Source organism: Echeneis naucrates, chromosome 14 (genome assembly GCF_900963305.1).
Source record: "Echeneis naucrates chromosome 14, fEcheNa1.1, whole genome shotgun sequence".
Classification (NCBI taxonomy): domain Eukaryota; kingdom Metazoa; phylum Chordata; class Actinopteri; order Carangiformes; family Echeneidae; genus Echeneis; species Echeneis naucrates.
Window position 1 is genome coordinate 16,778,752 of NC_042524.1, and position 18,591 is coordinate 16,797,342.

Sequence of the window (18,591 nt, forward strand, 5' to 3'; positions counted from 1 at the left end):
TCTGTTTAGTTCTCTCTGTTTGTGCTGCTGGCGATGCCCCACTGCTGCTTTTTCACAAAACCATTTTCTGACAACATCTTAGCTGTAATAGAGGAAAGTTATTCAGTGTCACAGTGTGATTTTTGTCAACAGTTTAAAGATTTACTGCTGTGGACCACACTGAATTTATTTACTTTTTTTGAATCAGCTTTGCAAATTTATGATGACAGAGGTAAGATTAAATATTTTTGATAGACAAATAGATAGATAAATATGCTGTATTGTATGCCGTGAGTGACACTGAATGAAAATGTTACTTGTTTGAAAAATAAATAAATCAGCAGAGACCTGCTGAGCTAACGTAGAAAAGGTAGAGGTATTGCTGTCCTTTGAATTACAGAGAAATGCTGAACGATGTCCTGTAAGCTGCTTCTCTCACACCAGGCACATTATCTGCAGCACCTACTGTACCTAAGATTAACTATATGTGCAATCCAATTGGTTAACTTGCATTCCATTTTTTCCCACCTAAAGAAATGTGATGTGCACTGTAGTCGTAAGGGTTTAGTGTTACACAATGTGCCTGGTAATTCTGGGGACCAATAATCATTGCTCAATGCATCTATAGAAAAAACATGGTAAAAACATTACCAACAATGTGCATATAAAGGTTGCATAATTAATTGAAATATGGTCAAATTACACTATGGTTAAGTTACATCCTAACCACATGGGGTATAATTGTTGTGTATTGTTAGCACCATAAGAATTGTGGTGCTAAAGAGATGCATTAAGTCATAATTTTTGCGATGACAGCCCCTCCACCCCCCCCCAAAAAAAAACAACCAAAAAAAAAAAAAAAACTTATTTATAAATAGTTAACTTTTTCACAATCAAATGCAGAAACAAGCAAACCAACTGAAATAGTTATTCAAATTGTAATATCTGCCATAGCTATCACAAATCATTTTACTTTTGTTTGTCTATATTGTGCAGCCCTACTGCATTCATCCAGAACAATTTGGAAGTATAAAATAGCTTACCTCCATGTTACTCTCCAAGCATTTGGAGGGCACTGACTCTTCTGACCCAGAGGACTCAGTGCAGCAGGAGGGCTGGTCGTCCCAGCCTGCATGAGGAGTGTTGTGGGGGTGACAAATTTTCAGAGAGCTCCTCCAACAGGTGTCCACAACTGCAGCAGTGGTGCAGGGATCAGCTGTACAGAAATCCCTGCCTGAAGGCTGCTTTTGCTGATCTTGTTTGGTGTTTTTCTTAGTTGAGTGGGTGGCCCCCTGGTATAGATTTTTCTGACAAGACTTATCACTGTTCTCCTGGGGTACTTTTCTTGAGGGACTCTTGAAAACGGAGCTGTGGAGCCTTGCTTTCTGCCTTCCCTGTAACTGTCTTCTGTGGGCCTCTAGCAGGTGGCAGAGGAAGATGGCCTTTTCTAGCTCAAATTCCTGTCTGTGATGCAATTTATAGACTGCCTGCTCAACATTTATTTCTTCATACAGTGTCAGCAGCAACTGCTCCAGCTTTGTGTACGTTTCTCTGCTGCACAGAGAAGAAGCCTCCCTCCCCGTGGGCTCAACAGTAAGATATGGTCCAGTGTCATTAATGTTGACCACCTTAGCCAACAAATGCCAGTGTCTCTCAGACTTCCTGTCCTGGGACGAATGTCTAGCCACCAGCTCCCTCACATTCCTCTTCTGTTCCCTCTCTGCTTCTTCTCGCAGGCGTCTCAGCTCCAAACAGAGGTGTTCATGGGCCCGCTGTGTTCGGTTCTTCTCCCTTTCCAAGTCAGCACGCAGCCTCTCAAGCTCTCGTCCATAGTCCGTTTGGCTCCGGCACAGTTTCTTGGATGACAGTGCCAGAGGGTTATCCCTGTCTTTCCTCATGATGTCTCAATCACAGCACAAAGTGATGAAAGGTAAGACACATTCATTTCTAGAGAAGGATCATGCATCAGAACTGAGAGGAGGTTCAGGTGGGGGTGACGGTTTGGTTATCAGACATGCAGCATGCAATTACCAGAGTAGATCACTGCAAAACTGGGAGTGGAGGATGTAAGACAAATGGACAAATGGTCAGTTATAATTGTTTTAGACAAATCTGCCAACAAGAAACGCATAACATTTAGCATGCTGATGAAAAGTGATGACTAAGGTTATGCTCAGCAATAGGGCACGTTCAGAAAAAGCAGATGGTAGGAAAACAGGTACAGCAAACCGCTCTGTGACAGCTAGAGAGATAGACGATGGCTTTCTGTGTTAAGATCAGCTAATATCAAAGTTGACTACATGGAGTGGACTGTGTACATAACTTTCCATATGGCTGTGCTTATATGTAATTATTGGATTATGTGTATGAACATGGCACGGTGTCCAGATGCGCCTTGACAACATAAAAAATAAATCGTCGTGCCCCAGTTATCTCAGTCAGAGAGACGGCCCATTAAGGTCGGTGGCAGGAGTCTGAGGACTCAACAGGTGAGGCGCCACAGAAGCGGCACTGCCCCGCCATCTGCCGGAGCTCCAGCCCGAGTCCATTACACGATGGCCCGTCTCGTGTTACAGGGAGGATGAGGACCCCTTTGTCCAATGGTTAATTTATTATCTCACTTTAGCAAATGATTATACGGTCAGGTAGCTGCTGACAAAGCAGCCCGCGGTGTATGGCAACAGGTATAACAGTGTGTGTGATAATGGAGCCGTGTCCAGTCCTGACTAGCTAAATGCGTCCTGTTAGCCAACGTTAGCTTACCGTTAAGTTTTTTTTTTTAGCTACAAGTTGTATCAAACTCACCTCCCGGCGGACTCAGCCTTTTTCCTTGGCTCTTCATCATTAGAGTCATCCCCTTTTGACCGAGGTTTGTCTGTTAACGTGAAAGGAGACGTCCAGCCACAGAGGTGGCCGTGCAGGCTGTTTGTTTATGTGTCCGGCAGCGGTGTGTCTCTCTCCGGCCGTCCGCTGTCACTCCGGGGGACACTTCAGGAGCACTGCTGCCTTCATGGCCACCCCGGAGCTGGTAAAGACGTAGCAGAAAGCACCATCTGCTGTCAGAAAGCGATTACTCTCAATGAGATAAAAACACACTTCAGCTCCTAAACGAGAGAATAATACACGTCGGCTCACAAGCGAAGATTTGGGCTGTGCACTGCTAAAGAATTCATGTATGCAGCCTTACGATTCTTGATAAGTGCAGTTTTCTTTTACCAATAAACTCCAAGTTGTTGTCGTTGTTGTTTTGGGAGTTGAATTTTTCCTTCGGGTTCATTTGAGTTGTTTGAGGGCAATGTTGCTAATATTCCCCACACTCCCTGAAGGGAACATAATCATCCAGTCTAACAGACTTAGGAGGCATAGAGGACTTTGAGTGGCTGCAGGCTCATGGCGCTGCATTTGGTTGCTCTATGTAGGATTTATAATTAGATTCCGACACACAGAATCAATTTAAAATGTATCACTGTATCAAAGAAATCCATTCAATCTTTATCAGTTTTACTTATTTGAACTTTTGCAGAGTAGATCCATTGTTTTCGTTTTTATATGATGAGTGCATTTTTTTTATTATTATTATTTTTGACTTACATGAAAAGTCTAAATATTTGCCATGAAAAGTAATGAGGGGATTCAGTGGTTTCCGGTCTTCCCACAAATTTAAATATCACCAGAACTTTCTCTCGGGAATACCTACGTGTTCATACATTAAATGATGATAGCATATTTTTCTTTTTGTTTTCTGTAAATGTGTTATGACAGTTACAAAACAAGAAATGTAAGATAAGAAGAATTGTGACTTTAAGTGCCTGGCACAAAAAAGGGACAGTTTGCATGAAAAAAGCTAATTATGATGTGTTTTAATACCATCATCACAATGTTGCAACCAATATATTATTGCTGAATGTATTTAAATCAGTGGAAATGTAGCGTTAACTGTGATTTGTGGCATCTTGATAAAATTCTTCCGCAGATTTCACTATTTTCCAAAGACAATGACATTGACGTGTAAATCCTCAAAGCTATGTACATACCCTTTCAGTATCAAATATGCAAACCTTACCATGTTTGACCACTGGGTGGCATGTGCATCAACAGAGGATTTTGCACTTATTACATGTTTCTATAGCAGGCTAAAATCCTGTTTAAATTAACTTCCTATAAATAAATTTGAAGCTTGCTCCCTAAATCTTTATTATTATTATTATTATTATTATTATTATTATTATTATTATTATTATTATTATTATTATTGTTAATTTTTACAATTATTGTCAATGCAAGTGCAGCAGTCAGAAGCATATCTGATGTTATGTGTTGTGTGTTGTTGTGAGTGTGAAAGAGCCAGAGAGAGGAAAAATAGAGAGATTCAGCATACCATGCTCTGTTATCAGTGCATCCTTGGGCCACTTCCTCTCTCATTCCCATCTTTATCTGTCCTTGTGTGGCAGACTGTTGGGAAGACGCAGAAACAGACAGCGAGGGAGAGCTAATGCACTGCAAAATCTCAATTCTTTCAGCTGCATCTGCTCAATCATCTAACAATTTTCTTCCAACTGGGTTATGTAATATGGCAACAAAACTTTTTTTTTTTTTTCAAAAAAATCCAAATACATGTATGCATATATAAGAATGTAAAATTAAGTTTATTTAAACAATTTATATTTCATCCAATTTTATTTTAAATTTGACAATTTTTGAACCTATTTGCATTTGAAGAATTTAAGGTGTTAAAATGTAAATAATATCACATTAGGAACTGTGTTACAGATGAAGAATACTTCCTGTCTTTGTGACCCATTTGAAATAATTGTTTAGGACAAAGGTGTCAGGATGTCATCATGCACTATCTGTGTCAACTTCAAATTCAAGACCATCATATTTAGGTCACAAAAGCAATTACCTAAGCAATTATATAACTCATGTTGTCTGTGAGAACTGGTCACCATGACATTTGTGATCAGGTGCTCCATGACCGCACTTTCTGTTACATTAGTTTATTACAGTTACATAAACACATAAATAAATAAATAAAAGACTCCAACAATATGCACAATAGCGGACCTCACCAACAAATCAAATCAGCTCACGAACAAGTAATGTATTCTAGAAACTTCATAATGCCCAGTTGAGAATGGCCCATTTAATCACATTGTACGTGTATCCAAATTCATCTGGGAAACGAATAGACCAGTCTTCTTCAAGCCTTTTCTTCCTTTCAACCTTTTGTTTGAAGAAGTTAACAGAAGCACAACCCACAAAAATTTGGACACCAGCACGAAAGAGGAGAGGCAAGATGTGAGAAAATAGTCTAACTGACAAAGAGATTCTTTACAACGAATTTGAAAAGGCAGGAGGCTTTTTAACTCAGCCACAGGTCAGGTTTGCACAGCAGCGAATCATTGCTGACCATCTCCAGATGAACTCCCGGTCGTGCATAGATATGCACGCATATATATGAGTCCTTGTTGTACATTGTTGTTTGGAAGTGTCCAGTAACATGTCAATCTTCCAACACATGTTGGGAACAGGACATCTCCAGAATATTATAGCTTAGCTTTCTTTTGCTTCTTTTCTGCAAATACATAAACATCTTTGAAAGATCATGATCTTTGCCATGCTGACTGACCGGACCAAGCATTGACATTAGCACTATTTCAATGTTGTGTTTTAGAAAAAGAAATATTTATGTTCCCCGAGGTTTACTTCTATCAGCACATTGTGCTGAAACTGTTGTCTTTGGTTCTGTTTGGTATACACCAATAAGATGGAAGTTGATGTACTATATTAGGATAATATTCAAGCTCCTGCACAGGAAAGTTTTCTCATTTGTGTGTTGTAGCAGACAATTTGAACATAATTCATGGATGCTTTGTTGTGTTATAGACATTATTTTGTGTTATTTTTTGTGTTAGCTCACTTTGAGGAGAGATGTTTTTGTGCAGTGAAATACTAGTTTTGTTTTTGAGTTTTGGAGTCAATACTGTATTGGTTTTACAGCCTCAACTTTAATGTTTTGTTTTGTTTTTTTTTTTACAATGTTTCAATCAAATATTAAAAAAAGGACTTCGCACCTACATTTACTCAGAGACAATCTTATTGATGATTTCCTCACATGTTGCTTTCATCGTTTCTTGTCTGATGGAGTAAGAAGCAACTGATTAATGACCATACTTCTTTTACGAAACAAAGTAATGTTTTGACCATTTGCCAAACGCCATCCTCGATGACAGTAAATAGCTGATGCCAATAGCTCACCATGCTACAGTTTTAGTACTCATTGCTACACACGGTTCAATTCAGTTCGATTTATGATCACGGTCATATTTCTGAACCTCCATCGTTGAGGCTGAACTTATTTGCGACTATATGTTGTTTTTTTAAGGTAAGACAAAGCTACTAGGTCTGCAGCTGTCTAATGAAATCCCCATATTTTGACCCAGCCATTGATTCAGGTAACACTGCGGTAGGGAGCCGTGATTTGATTTGTGAAAACCTTGACAATGGCCATCGACAGCCTGCGCATTTCCCTGAGGCTCAGGAAGGATTAGTATTTGTAAGCAATTGCTATTAGTTGGCTCTACAATTCAGAGAGGCCCCAGGCATTTCCGGACTTTAGAATATCTTCTATGTCTGAAGTGTAACCACAGAGACACACACTAAGCTTCGTCCTGGCTCAAAAAGAAAATGTTTTGAAATAAAAAAATATAGACAGAGCGTGTATTGAAGTGTTACGCTGTCCCAACACATAAACACACAAAGGTAACACATAAAAAATGTGATGATCATGACAGTCTATCATTCACCCACCCTGTACTATATATTTTGAAGGCACTGTAGAAACTTTTAAAAGTTAAAAGCACCATTGAGGTCGTAAATTTAGCATGACTGTATGCCTCCTGCAAATATTAAAACAAAAAGCTGTTTAAAGCTGCATCACTGAGCATCAGTCAAGTTGCTCAGGTTCAAATTATCTTGTTTCAGTCCATAGTGCTTGATCCAGCAATGTCTGCCAGTCACCAGAGTGTAACAGACACTCTGGTGGTTTCTAAAATCTTCAAAACAAAACCCCCTGAGAACTACTGTTTACTGTCCTTATTACTCTCTTCGCCTCATACCCACCCAGTTTTTTTTAAGGCTATTTTTTGTGGAATACACACACACATTTGTATGCAGTTGCACACACACACACACACACACACACACACACACACACACACACACACACACACACACACACACACACACACCCATGCACGCAGGACTGAGCCACAGCCTTGTTTCCCTCTGCGTCTGCAGAGATGAGCTGGACTGCACCTTCTATGAGCGCTACCTGAGATGTAGGGTTACCAGTGAAGGGTTCGCTTTCATTGTCTTTGTCTTTTTTTTTTTGTTGCCCCTCCCGCTTCTTTTGAACATAGACCAATACAGGGCGTTAAAATATTATCATACAATGCTCTGGTATTTGGTGTTTTTACGTAATCCCAGACACTGAAGCCAGGTACTTATAGTCAAGCAGGGTCCAGGAGATGAAAAAGGTAAAACACGAAGCTCTGGATGCTCTGAATTTCCTGCTTCCATTTCTCCAACTTCTGTGTTTTCTGTGTGACTTGTGGAATTAAGCTGCCTGCCACTCAAGCTCTGAGGACATTTTTAGTACTGTTTTTTGGGAAGGAAATTACTTAAATTCATTTTTTTTAAGTTGTGGCAGAAGATAAACACTTTCACACAAGGTATGTGATTTTATATAAATATGTTTATAAATATATATCTATATATATATTGACACATATATATTAATAGATTTTACTTATACATTTTCCTTCATTAATTATCATGACCATTTCTAACATGAACCGGTAACAAATCAGTGGGTGGTTACTAAATCTTTTCTACGTCTGAAGTTGATTTCTCGGTACTAGTGCATTTATACTGATGTGAAAAAGTTGGCTCCCTGAAACAGAAGTTGATTAAGATCTTCATACTGTGCAGCATTAACATCATCATTATTTACATGAATCGTTCCGTCAGATTTCTTATATTTTTAATTCTCACACGAATTAAATCAAGGGCCTGTATACATTTTCAATATGGTTCTTCTCCTGCACAAATTTTTTCACATTTCACCAATGCACATGCTGACGAAAGTATCGATTCTCTGTTTAAAATTTCTCCATGAACGCGTCTGACAGTGCTATTCTCCGGTTCATCTCAGACATTAAGGGGTATTTTTGTGGGGCCGAGATCTTTCAGCTATTTCTCAGCACAGGGAAGTGAGAAGGGAGGGGAAGCAGAGCTGACACAAAAGGCAACATTATTCCCCAGCGGATCTGTGCTACATCCCACCATGAATGGAGTATTGAAAAACATAACATTGGGGACTAGATTATTTTTCATCCTTCATAACTGAGCCATTTGTCCCAGACTTTCGAATAGTTTGTTGGTACAGCCTGCAAATGAGACAGCATTGGTTCTTGAGCGCTGTGCCGGCGTTAAAATCCTCACCTCCCAATTGGGTGCACAATGGCCCCTGTGTGGGCCTCTGGCCTTCTTCACTGCACCTACAGAGACAAGACAGGAGCCCCATGAAAATGGAATTAACTGTTCAGGTTTTTGTTGGCTGTTGTTTCATGCCATCGTGGCACTAATGTCTCAGAACTGCCACAGAGGTTGAGTGACTATGTGTTAAACTGAAGCTGATGCTGATGCTGATGCTGATGTATGTGTATTCTACAGTGACTCAAGATTTTGCCCCCCCCCCCCACCCTCAGTCGTCCTGCCTCCTGCTCTCCAAGGAGACAAGAGGCGCCCCTCTGGTGTCATCAGGTGCCTAAGCGTTTTGGAGGGTTCTAGTGACAGATTGCAGGAAGCAGCGTTTATGCCTGACGATGGGGACCACAGAAAGCAGAAATGTCTTTTTGTGCCCCCTGGGCCCGGAATGTCCACTATCTCGAGGGACCAATATCAAATTCTCTTCTCATCATCCCCTAATACACATTCCTGTGTAAGGTCAGGGGGAATTCTGCATGAGACAAACAGCCCAAAGCTTAACCACGCACTGTGTTTGCCTCTTAACAACACAGCGCATTTTTTGGACATTCATGCATTTAGAAAAATTGAGTCATTCAAATGTCCCCATGAAAGATTTAGAAAACACCCTATTGTGTTTATTTATGGCCAAATATGTGAAAAATATCACTTTTTATGATTTCTTTCCAATTATGCATCATATTTAATCATTATACTAATTATTATCCACTTGTATGCACTTGCCGTAATTATATAAATGTCTTTCATCCCAGGTTCTCAGTGATGAGTAAGGGGATCTGGTGTCCCTTGACTATCTAGCACAGATTATTGAGTGACTGTCTGAATCCTTATATTCTCTGTTTGAGGGAAAATCCCCTTGAAATCCATCAAACAGGTGGCCGCCTCTGTCTGTAATGAAAACCTTCATCAGCTTTAGATGATGCTGGCAATCTCAGATATTAACCTTCTCCAGTGTAGCAGACCTCATCCCAGCTCTTTTGCTGCCAACTTAGTGCCATTTTGTTCTTACCAAACTGCAAGGTAACCTGACTCTCTGTTCCTGGTGTCACTGACAACAGCATCTCTAGTTGTTGGCGCTTGCAGGAGAGCAGGGCACATTTATTTTCTCTTCCTGGTTTCCTCCGAGAAGTCTCTCCATGTTTGTGTCCTTACTATGATAACAGCTCTCTCGTGCACATTGTGGGCGATGCATGTCACATGAACTGTGGAAACGATTTCTTTTGGAGATACTTGTTTCCCAAAGCCTGACCCCAAACTGCCATCAATACCTACTACAGCACAATAATGGTGGCTGCAGGGTTCATTAGAGAAAACAATCCAATACTATAATTAAGCTCCTCTGAGGCAGGACAAAAATAGTGATTGTTTAGTAGTAGATAAGTGTTCACACTACCCCTGTCTACTACATTTACAACTGTGTTCACTTTGAGCTAAGGCTTTTGAGAAGCCTGGTGAGGGATAATGAGTGTGTGTGAATGTGTGTGTTGCAGGCGGATGGTCAGTCAAGCAGCCATGCGGGGCCAGCGAGTGGTGGAGAACGAATGTAGGTGCTGGAATCCCGCCGTCTGGCTCCTGGTGTCCCTGCTGGGATCCATAGTGTTGGTGGCCGTCAGTGTGCTGCTGCGACATGGTGAGTGTGTGTGTGTGTGTGGGTTGGGGGTGGTGACATGTTGGTTTGTACAACACGTAGAGCGACAAAAGAGTTCATGTTCCGTCACAGAGGATTCTGTACATGGTGTATTTAAAGAGTTCTCAGGGACAATTATCAGATAGAGCAGCTTATTAAAGTGTATAATTTCTTCAGGGGGTAATTTTTCATACTTTGGCCGAGGACCAGAGGTTAATTTTTACAAACCTGGCCTTATCAAGAGATATCATTTGCTACTGTAACATTCAACAAACTACTATGTCCTTGTTTTTTAAGCACTTAAATGTGGTAGTCTGCCAGAACTTTCTAATAAGGGTCATAAACTACTGTTACCTCGGGAAGCAGAGTGTCGGTGAAACCAAAATTGGTTTCAAGAGAAAAGGTTACCCCTGAATGCGACACATGAGATGATCCCTTGTGTGTCAGAGCTTGGCCACATGTTTGAGGCCTTAATAATGGTCAGAAACCAGGTGTGCCTGCAAGTGAGTTCCCTGTAGATGAATGCTTTTGTGTCCACAGTTACCGTCTGCCCTGAGTTTACCAGTGATAGTTGGCTTAAAGCCCCGCAGTGACTTTGCAGGCAGTCAGGATCAATTCTGCTCACTAGGTGTTATAGATCAGCAAATATATAGAGAGCAATTTATTCAAATGTGCTGACACTAGTTTACTGGTTCAGTTTCTTCACAGAGCAGCAGCTGCCTTACTAACTCTTTTTGTGTTATAATTTCAGGAGACGTGAAGATAAACAGACGTGCTATATCCAGTAAGTGATATTTAATATTTAAATAAACCTTGTCTCCCCAGAATATAAACATGTGACACTGTAAACAGGTGTGTTAGAAGTCCCTGGGGCAAACATAGCTCATCGTGTGTATACCATACATGTTTCTGTGCCACAAACAAATGGGAGAGGCATGTGAATTGACCCACATTGGATGTGATGGTTGAAAAAGGCCTCTGGTATCTTTATAAGTTGCTGAAACATGAGATAATAGTCTTCAGGCATCAGAATGTCCTCTATACAGGCACAGAAACATCCTCCAGTGTTACTCATGGGAACAACTAAACAGCCCCACGTGGACATACTGTACAGTGTGTCCATAAAGTCTCTTTACAACAACAACAACAACAACAAATATGTGGAAATTATTCCAAAATGAGGAATTGATATTGACGTTTTTTTTTGCAACATTTCATACACCTCTACATGGGCAGCATTAGTTGGACGAAGCACGTCTAGATGGCACCCGATTTCTTGCCATGTTCGCTGTAGCATTGCATCATCAATGGTCGCAATGGCATCAGTGAACATTTGCTTTAGGTCAGTGATGTCATGTATGTTTGTTCGATACACAATACCTTTAACATAACCCCACAGAAAGAAGTCTCCAGGGGAGGGATATCTGGTGAACGAGGTGGCCAGGGAATCAGGCCATCCCTTCCAAGGGTTAGGATTAAGGCATTTACCGCTACCTCATCTTATCAACTGGGTTACCTGAAATGTACAAATGCAATGTTATCAAAAACCACTACAGTACATTTAACAAATCTGATTAAGATATCTCATCAATCGCCTGTGTAATATTTTTTTAAATTGTAAAGAGACTTTATGCACACCCTGTATGTCCCACATGAAGTTCCGTCTGTGGTGCTTTAGTTTTGAAAGTATTTGATTATCAGCCAAAGTACGACTTGAGCTCCAGGAAAAGTCAGAGTATCACTCTGAGGGGACGTGAAAGTCAGCAACAGTTTTTATACATCTATTCGTTGTTGTTGAATTCCCCTCAAAATACATACAAACCTCAGGGTGGCACTCGATTAAAATCAGTTGGAACATCAAATGTTTGTATGTTGAATGTGAAGTCATTCCATACTTAATCGCTGCTGGTATGGATAAAAACCCAAACAAAATGAACAAGCTAAAATATCATTGTTGTAGCTGGTGCAGTAACAGTTCTGAACAGACCTCCTGTTGTGGTTTCAGTCGGGGTCTAGTGTTACAGGAAAATAGATATAGTAGATATAGAGTACAGTAACTATGGAAGGCCAAGAACCTCCTTTCAACAAATAATTTGCTCCCTCTGTCTCTCTTCTCCTCCTCTCTCCTGTTTCAGCCAATGGTGTGCAAACCCCTATGAAGACACAGTATCAAGGTAAGAATGAGCTAAAGAAGCACTCAAAGTTTTAAAAACCACGTGTGCACCCAGGTCACACCATAGGAACTTATCAGTGACTGTTCATCAGTGAAGGCACAGAAGGGAGATCAGCGCTTGAGGCTTTTTTTTTAACAAGGTCACTTTCCCGGCTCTCCATTTCCCTAATCCCCACTTAGATGCTATGTATCCTCCCACTTTCTTCCAGCCACCTCACTCATTTCCATGGATCATGTGGCTCATTGTGTGCCTTAACCTGGCAGGATTAGATTTATTTCAGAAGGATTTATTTCTTGTTATTAACTACCAGTACATTAGAGTATGCTCAGTCTCATCAGCTCATGTCTGTTGCAAATGGATGTGTTGTTAAAATGTGCCAAAGACACAAAAACTTTTATGAGCCTGAATTTTCAGTGGCAATCATTGCCATGGTCCGCACGATCATAACCAAACCATCTTCTCATCTCACTGAAAGACACAGAAACCAGATGTGTTGAGAAAATGCCCTCACATACACTTTCTGACTGTGTCTTCCAAGTACAACTGGTGAATGGACGTAACAGGTGTGAAGGCCGAGTGGAGGTTCACTACAATGACTCGTGGGGCACAGTGTGTGATGACGACTGGGACATGGTGGATGCCAACGTGGTCTGTCAGCAGCTGGGCTGTGGAGTGGCTGTGGCTGTGGGCAGCAGCTCTCAGTTTGGACAGGGTGCAGGGCTCATCCTCCTGGATAATGTGGACTGCAGAGGAAGCGAGACGGACCTCAGTCAGTGCAGAAGTCTGGGCTGGGGTGTCCACAACTGTTACCATTATGAGGATGTGGGTGTTACCTGCCGAGGTACGGTCTTCATGAAGCTAAAGGTTGACTGGGGTCATGGTGAATTTCTTCTCATTTCATTTCAATTCCTGCTGTCTTTTTGCTTTGTTGCCAGAACCAGCAGTGGTGGGGGCCAAAGGTTTTGAGGACTTCACCACTCCCCCCAAGGGGAACTCTGGTTTACGTAAGTGCCTTCTGCTGTTATCTAAATAAGACTGGTCACCTGTCAACTCCAGATGTCACTTATTTGAAAAGGCAAATGGCCAAAATCCAAAAACAGATATGGTCATTTGAGATGACTATGTGAAAATGTATACTGTATATATAATGCATACCCAGAGGAAGTAAGACTGACGTTTACAGTAAACAACAATAAACATATCACTTTCACAGCTGAAACATCCTTTTGCTCTGAATTTGACACTTCACTAATCAATTTATTTATAAATGCAGGCTCTTCTGTTGTTTTTCAGCTCCTCATTTTTGGTTTTACTTCATGTAATTTTACTGTTTGGGTTTGCTGCTCTGATGTCATCATTGTTGAAACAAGTAGCTCTTTTAGCTGGTAAAGCTCCAAAAACTCACTGTGCACAGCTGCTCACCACCAAACAGCAGACAAAGCAGATGCTCCATCGTTGTTCTGCTAAATAGTAGATGAAGGCTTTAATGGGTATACATCTCATTCCAGGGGATATTTTTTTTAATTCGAAAAACAAACAAACAAACAAACAAACAAAAAAAAAACTGCCTTAACTGTAGAGTGAGATGTTTAATCTATACAGGAGATATAAAGTCCAGGCCAGTTTTCCTATTTGATCAGTTAGTTTTTTTTACGCTCCAGGGTCATAATCAGAAGCACAATCTCCCAAGTCCACTTCACACCAGATGTTACTACAAAAAGCCAGGGCTGGTTTCGCTAAATAATTAATGATGGTTTATTTTGTCTATATGTGAGTTCAGGCTGCTGGGATCCTGGTAGGATGAATACACACAGTCAGTTTTATGAGAAAAAAAATGTTTATTTAAAATACAAAGGTTGAACTTATGTTTTAGTTTTTTCAGCTCAGTAGGAAGAACCTTTTGGACAACTGTGCAATACTGCTTAGTAGCTTCTTGAATTCCAAGTCATCCTTATTGTTTGCCGGGTTAGCCTTTGTTGCCACCACAATATTGCTTTTTCCCTAATTCCTAAGCGGCTTGTGAGAAACCTGAGCAGAATTAAATTTATTTCCTGAGTGATGTATCAAAGTAATTCTTTGGAGGACTTTATGAAACCCACTGAGGATACAGTCCAGCCCTTCAGAGTCACGGCTTCCATAAACGATGGACACATGAGAATGTTCTATTGTGTCTGCTGAAGGTGTGTTTTTGTCTGGGCTGAGGCAGGACATGACAACATCTGTGCTTTGTGCAATATCAGATATTCACCTCAACTCTCCTGTGTTTTTCTGCAGAACCACAGTATGTATTGTGGTAGTCCACACCCCTCTCCATTCTGTGTAACAATGTCTCAGAGTCACTTCCTCTGTTATCTACTCACTGTCAAACCCCAGCAGCTCCACTGATGGGTCCAAAACAGCGCATAAAAACTATAAAACCCTGAAGTCTAAAAATATGTTGTCAGTCTATAAATTCCTCTCTCTCCCTCTTGATGTAGGTGATGGCACCATCCGTCTAGTGAATGGACAGAATTCCTGCCAGGGCCGGGTGGAGATCTACTACCAGGGAAATTGGGGGACAGTGTGTGATGATGACTGGATCCTCAACAATGCCCGGGTGGTGTGCCAGCAGTTAGGCTGTGGCACTGCAGTCTATGCACACACCAACTCCTACTTTGGCTATGGCACCGGGCTGATTCTGCTGGACAATGTCAATTGCTATGGCACTGAACAGGACCTGGGGAAATGCAAAAGCCTGGGCTGGGGCAAACACAACTGTGGCCATCATGAGGATGCGGGAGTCACCTGCTCGGGTGCGTTGCTCTTAGTCACTGAATTTAGGGAATGTAAACTACAACTATCATTAGCAAACAGCTAAACAAGGCTAAGAGTCTCTAACTATGCCAGCTGCTCTGTTAAGTCTCAGTGTTGTCAGGCTAAAGGCTTACGGAGCTTTTGAGATATTTCACTCAAAACCTCAAACACCAACCTCACACTGGATCTACAGGAAAGGACAGTGGGATTCATCCCCTGGGGATAATGAATGTCCGTCCAAAATTACTTGGCACCCCATACAATTGATCTTGCTGGAGCATAAGGATTTGCTCTGGCAAGACTATATTTAAAGAAGAGGTCAGTAGAGATAAGACAACCTGAGGGAGAAGAAGACAAGTATAGTAATAGCATCTGTGCTATTAACAAACAGTGTTAGTACCATTGGAATACTTGGAATAATACTACTATGTAGAGTAGTTGAACTGTAGATATGAAAATGATTCCATCGTATGTTTTGCCCTCTTCAGGATCCACTACTGAACCTCCTGTGGCAACACAAAGCCAGAGAGGGCTCTGGGGAACATTTAACACTCAAGGTATCAGACCAAGCAAGCAATGTCGGGTTCTGGTTTACTTTCCACAGCAGAGATGAAATGTACACGTTTGTGCACTTTTGTGAAATGTCCAACAGGGAGAGCCATTTCTCCCACATTGTCCTCAAATGTGCTACACCACAGTGCTGCAGAACATGGTGGTCAAAGTGTGCAACAAGCTAACCCCACTATGATCATCATAAGCTGGCCCTCTGGTGTGCTGAAGCATCAAAATGGTTATTTTTTGATGCATTATATTTTCCTCCTCTAGCAACAGAGAATATACCAGCCACCAATTCACCAACTCCAACAACTGTTAGCACAACTGCCCAGACAAAAGGTAAGGAATGATCGAAAGGTATGATTTCTCATTTTTAAAATTGGCTACACATTATAGTTTCATATAATCATGAGCTGTTATCAGCTCCATAGCTCTCAGTGGGAGAGACATTCATAAGATCTCTATTCCTGTAGGCAAGCCAGCCATTCGTGTGATGAACGGTAACAGTAGCTGCCAGGGTCGTGTCGAGGTCCTCTACAGAAATATTTGGGGGACAGTGTGTGACGACGACTGGGATATGCCCAATGCCAACGTGGTGTGCAGGCAGCTTGGCTGTGGCCCACCTATTGCAGCCAAGACCCAGGCCTACTTCGGCTACGGTTCTGGTCCAATCCTGTTGGACAACGTGGAGTGTGGCGGCTCTGAACCAGAGCTGTCTCAGTGCTTCCACTTGGGCTGGGGCCAGCACAACTGTGGCCATCATGAGGATGCTGGCGTTATCTGTGCACGTAAGACTTAGTGAGGCCTCTGTGGGGGTCATAAAAGGCTCTTTTAACTCTAACTTTATGACGTGTTTATGGCTACGCTTACATAATGTCTGTAGCTCTACTCATACAAACCTACATCCTCAGTCTTCATTTCCACTCCCTGTTCATTCAGTGATCTGTGCCCGCCCTGCTGAGCTGTTCAGTTGCAATGCATGACTGTAGTACACTGAGGAGGAGACAGCCCAGAGCGCATAAAAAATACAGTGGATGAGTCAAGGCACATCAGTGTCACACCATGGCCACAGGCCAAAATTCATTTCTTTCAGGCTAAATCAAAACCACATACAGTCTCTTCTTCATTTATATAGCCCATACTTGGTTTTAGGTTGACTGGAAAATGTTATTATATTTCTTTTTTAAAAGCATTATACAAAGGTCTGTTTCTGAAATTGCTAAACAGTGTCTCTTCAAAGTGTGCGTTTTAGTATTTTCACCTTAAAAGAACCCAGTAAGAGGCTTCCTTTATTGATTGGCAGAGTAATTATAAAACAGCCTTGCTAATGCTTTTGTGACCTGATATTTCCTGAGTAGTGCCAGGATGCAGAAGGATAACTGATTTTTTTCTGCTCTCGTCGGCTTGCTCTAGCTTTTGTACTCTACAACGCAATTGGACGTGACTTTAGAGCAACAGAACGGATGCCTGCTCCCACCACCACACAGCCCTCTGAAGGTAGGACAAATCTATCCTCAACAGAAACCAATCCATCTGTTCTACACTGGGACTCACTAAGAGTTCAAATGTCGATTTGATCTGGTTGTTGTTTGCTTTTTGAAGGAACGGTGAGACTGACGGGTGGTCAGCACCAGTGCGAGGGTCGGGTGGAGATGTACTTAAACTCTGGATGGGGCACAATCTGCGATGATGCTTGGGACCTCCCCGATGCTCAGGTTGTTTGTCGCCAGCTGGGCTGTGGAGAGGCCACGGCTGCTCTGGGAGAGGCTTTCTTTGGGCCTGGATCAGGAACAATCCTGCTGGACAATCTGAAGTGCAGTGGCGTAGAGGCCTCTCTCCAGGAGTGCTCCCATATATCCTGGAATGTGCACAACTGTGACCACTCTGAAGATGCTGGCCTCACCTGTTCACTGTCGTGATTTCAGCTGAACAATACTCTGACTACTCCACCCTGGATCGGAGAACGGTGTACCAACTTGGGACTTGTACACATAATGTAAATAACAGCTTTGAAATTGCTGAAGGAATACTTTACCATCAACAACATAGAAAATAACTAATATAACAATATATGATGACATATTATGACTATCTATGCCTATTAAGCACTTTAAATATAAATAAATATATGATATAAAGTATTATGTACACAGTTTTTTTATTTGATAAAGTTGTTCCCTGCCTGTCTCTGATTCATTTGCCCAAAATTTCCTGTACATGTACACTTTCATGATCAAGGAAGGTATATACTGGAGAAAACCCAACTATTATTAATTATGAAAATGAAAGGAGACATATGTCTACTTCAATAAATCTAAACTCCACAAACATGTATGATAAAAAAAATTTAAATATAGTTGGGAAGACGTTGCACACTACTGCTATACAAAAGAAACATCCCCCTTAATAAATGTGTTAAATCTTGTGAATATATATCATCTACATAAATGATGTGTTTCTTGTTGTTCTGTAAACCATCATATAAATAAATGTAACTAATAGTCATTTATATGTGACAAAATAAATGTTCTTATTTTTCGGTATATGATATATTTTTGGGGAGAGATCATTTAGTGTCATTCTCGTTGTCCTGAACATGTGCATCTCTTTAATTTAATTTAATATTTACTTTTTTGATGTACTCTCTACATTTCAGCATCAAAATGGCATCAGGGGTTGTTACACTTTTCAAGACAACTTGTTTCCCTCCAATTAGTCATTTAGCATTTGTAGTAAATGAAAAGTATTGTTGAGCAACATTAGCAAAGTCATACTGTCTAATGACAAAAGTGTGTGCCTTGTATAGTGTTACTAATATGGTTCCAAAATGAAATCAGCCATATGCAGCTGTTAAAAAGTATGCACCTAAACAGGTTAATAGCTTATATTTATTGATACTATATTACTAACCAG

General features: G+C 41.1%; 2 protein-coding genes across 5 annotated transcripts in view; one reads left to right on the top strand and one right to left on the bottom strand.

Moving 5' to 3' along the window:
* tspoap1 (TSPO associated protein 1) overlaps positions 1 to 2,944 on the bottom strand; it is a 56,318-nt gene extending 53,374 nt beyond the window's left edge. For all 4 annotated transcript variants that reach the window (XM_029519246.1, XM_029519247.1, XM_029519245.1 and 1 more), the window contains exons 1-2: positions 2,785 to 2,944; positions 1,023 to 2,030 (exon numbers count right to left, since the gene is read on the bottom strand). In XM_029519246.1, the coding sequence (XP_029375106.1) occupies positions 1,023 to 1,877 (855 nt within the window). In that variant the 5' untranslated portion in view covers positions 1,878 to 2,030; positions 2,785 to 2,944. The remainder of the gene's footprint in view (positions 1 to 1,022; positions 2,031 to 2,784) is intronic.
* A 7,097-nt stretch (positions 2,945 to 10,041) lies between these two features.
* LOC115054582 (scavenger receptor cysteine-rich domain-containing group B protein) lies at positions 10,042 to 17,597 on the top strand. The gene is made up of 8 exons (XM_029519852.1): positions 10,042 to 10,159; positions 12,292 to 12,330; positions 12,869 to 13,194; positions 13,298 to 13,334; positions 14,808 to 15,122; positions 16,152 to 16,466; positions 17,092 to 17,175; positions 17,281 to 17,597. The coding sequence occupies exons 1-8, from the start codon at positions 10,042 to 10,044 to the stop codon at positions 17,595 to 17,597; spliced, it is 1,551 nt and encodes a 516-aa protein (XP_029375712.1).
* Positions 17,598 to 18,591: the final 994 nt, after the last annotated feature.

Bases quoted from the DNA above. Each gene is read 5' to 3' on its own strand.
- LOC115054582 (XM_029519852.1), top strand. From the start codon at position 10,042: ATGCGGGGCCAGCGAGTGGTGGAGAACGAATGTAGGTGCTGGAATCCC. The intron at 13,335-14,807 runs GTAAGTGCCTTC...CTCTTGATGTAG, and splicing joins CAAGGGGAACTCTGGTTTAC to GTGATGGCACCATCCGTCTA. The intron at 15,123-16,151 runs GTGCGTTGCTCT...CTATTCCTGTAG, and splicing joins TGCGGGAGTCACCTGCTCGG to GCAAGCCAGCCATTCGTGTG.